At 63.3% G+C, this 712-nt stretch overlaps 1 protein-coding gene across 1 annotated transcript in view; it reads right to left on the bottom strand.

Annotated features, from left to right (window-relative positions):
• Positions 1–314: 314 nt before the first annotated feature.
• SOHLH1 (spermatogenesis and oogenesis specific basic helix-loop-helix 1) overlaps positions 315–712 on the bottom strand; it is a 4,274-nt gene continuing 3,876 nt past the window's right edge. The window contains exon 8 of the mRNA XM_010832544.1: positions 315–535. Within this exon, the coding sequence (XP_010830846.1) occupies positions 315–535 (221 nt within the window). The remainder of the gene's footprint in view (positions 536–712) is intronic.

Genomic DNA, 712 nt, shown 5'->3' with positions numbered 1-712 from the left:
GGCAGCCCCGCCCCCCGCCAGCCCCAGCGCCGTTATTTAGAGATCGCACAGGCCAGGAACCTCACAGAAACAAACCCAGGCAGGCGCCCGCACTGTGAACGGAACTGGTGCCATGTGCCCAGTGAATCGCATCAACTGCACAAAAGCTACACAAGTTTTGCTTCCTCCAGGAAAATCGCTCTCCTCTTTAATACTCAGCCTCCGCTCCCCACCAGCCTTCGCTGGAATTAGACCACAGCTGCAGCCCAAACCCAGAATAAAACCCCGCCTGAGTGTGTGGCACGTGCTGCCGAAAAGGTCCCGTTCCCCTGGTCTCAGCAGGCGAAGAAGTCGGGGAAGATGCTGTCCACCTCATCCCGCAGGACTGGGCTGGGGCAGCTCCCATCCGAGCCCCACGGCTCCAGGGGCCCGTCCGGGGACTCCTCCTGGGGGCCAGACTCGGGGTCTCCCAGGAAGCCCGGCTCGAGCCTGTCCAGCGGGCTGTTCCTGGTGGCTACCCGAGAAGGGGCACCGCTGCCTCTGCCCTCCAGGGACCCTGGAAGCAGATGGGACGTGTCAGCAGAGCAGACAAGGACCCCAGGACCCATGGTGGGCAGGGTAGGGTCAGCGTAGAGAAGATGACACCCTTCCCCCCACCCATCTGTCCCACCCCACCAAGAAGTCCCCTGCTCATCCTCAGAAGGGCCCCTGACCAGGTGGGTGGGCCCACTCC

Source organism: Bison bison, unplaced genomic scaffold, assembly GCF_000754665.1.
Source record: "Bison bison bison isolate TAMUID 2011002044 unplaced genomic scaffold, Bison_UMD1.0 scf7180017861090, whole genome shotgun sequence".
NCBI classification, from domain to species: domain Eukaryota; kingdom Metazoa; phylum Chordata; class Mammalia; order Artiodactyla; family Bovidae; genus Bison; species Bison bison.
Note: the sequence above shows the minus strand (reverse complement) of the source record. Positions and strands in the feature narration are given on the sequence as shown.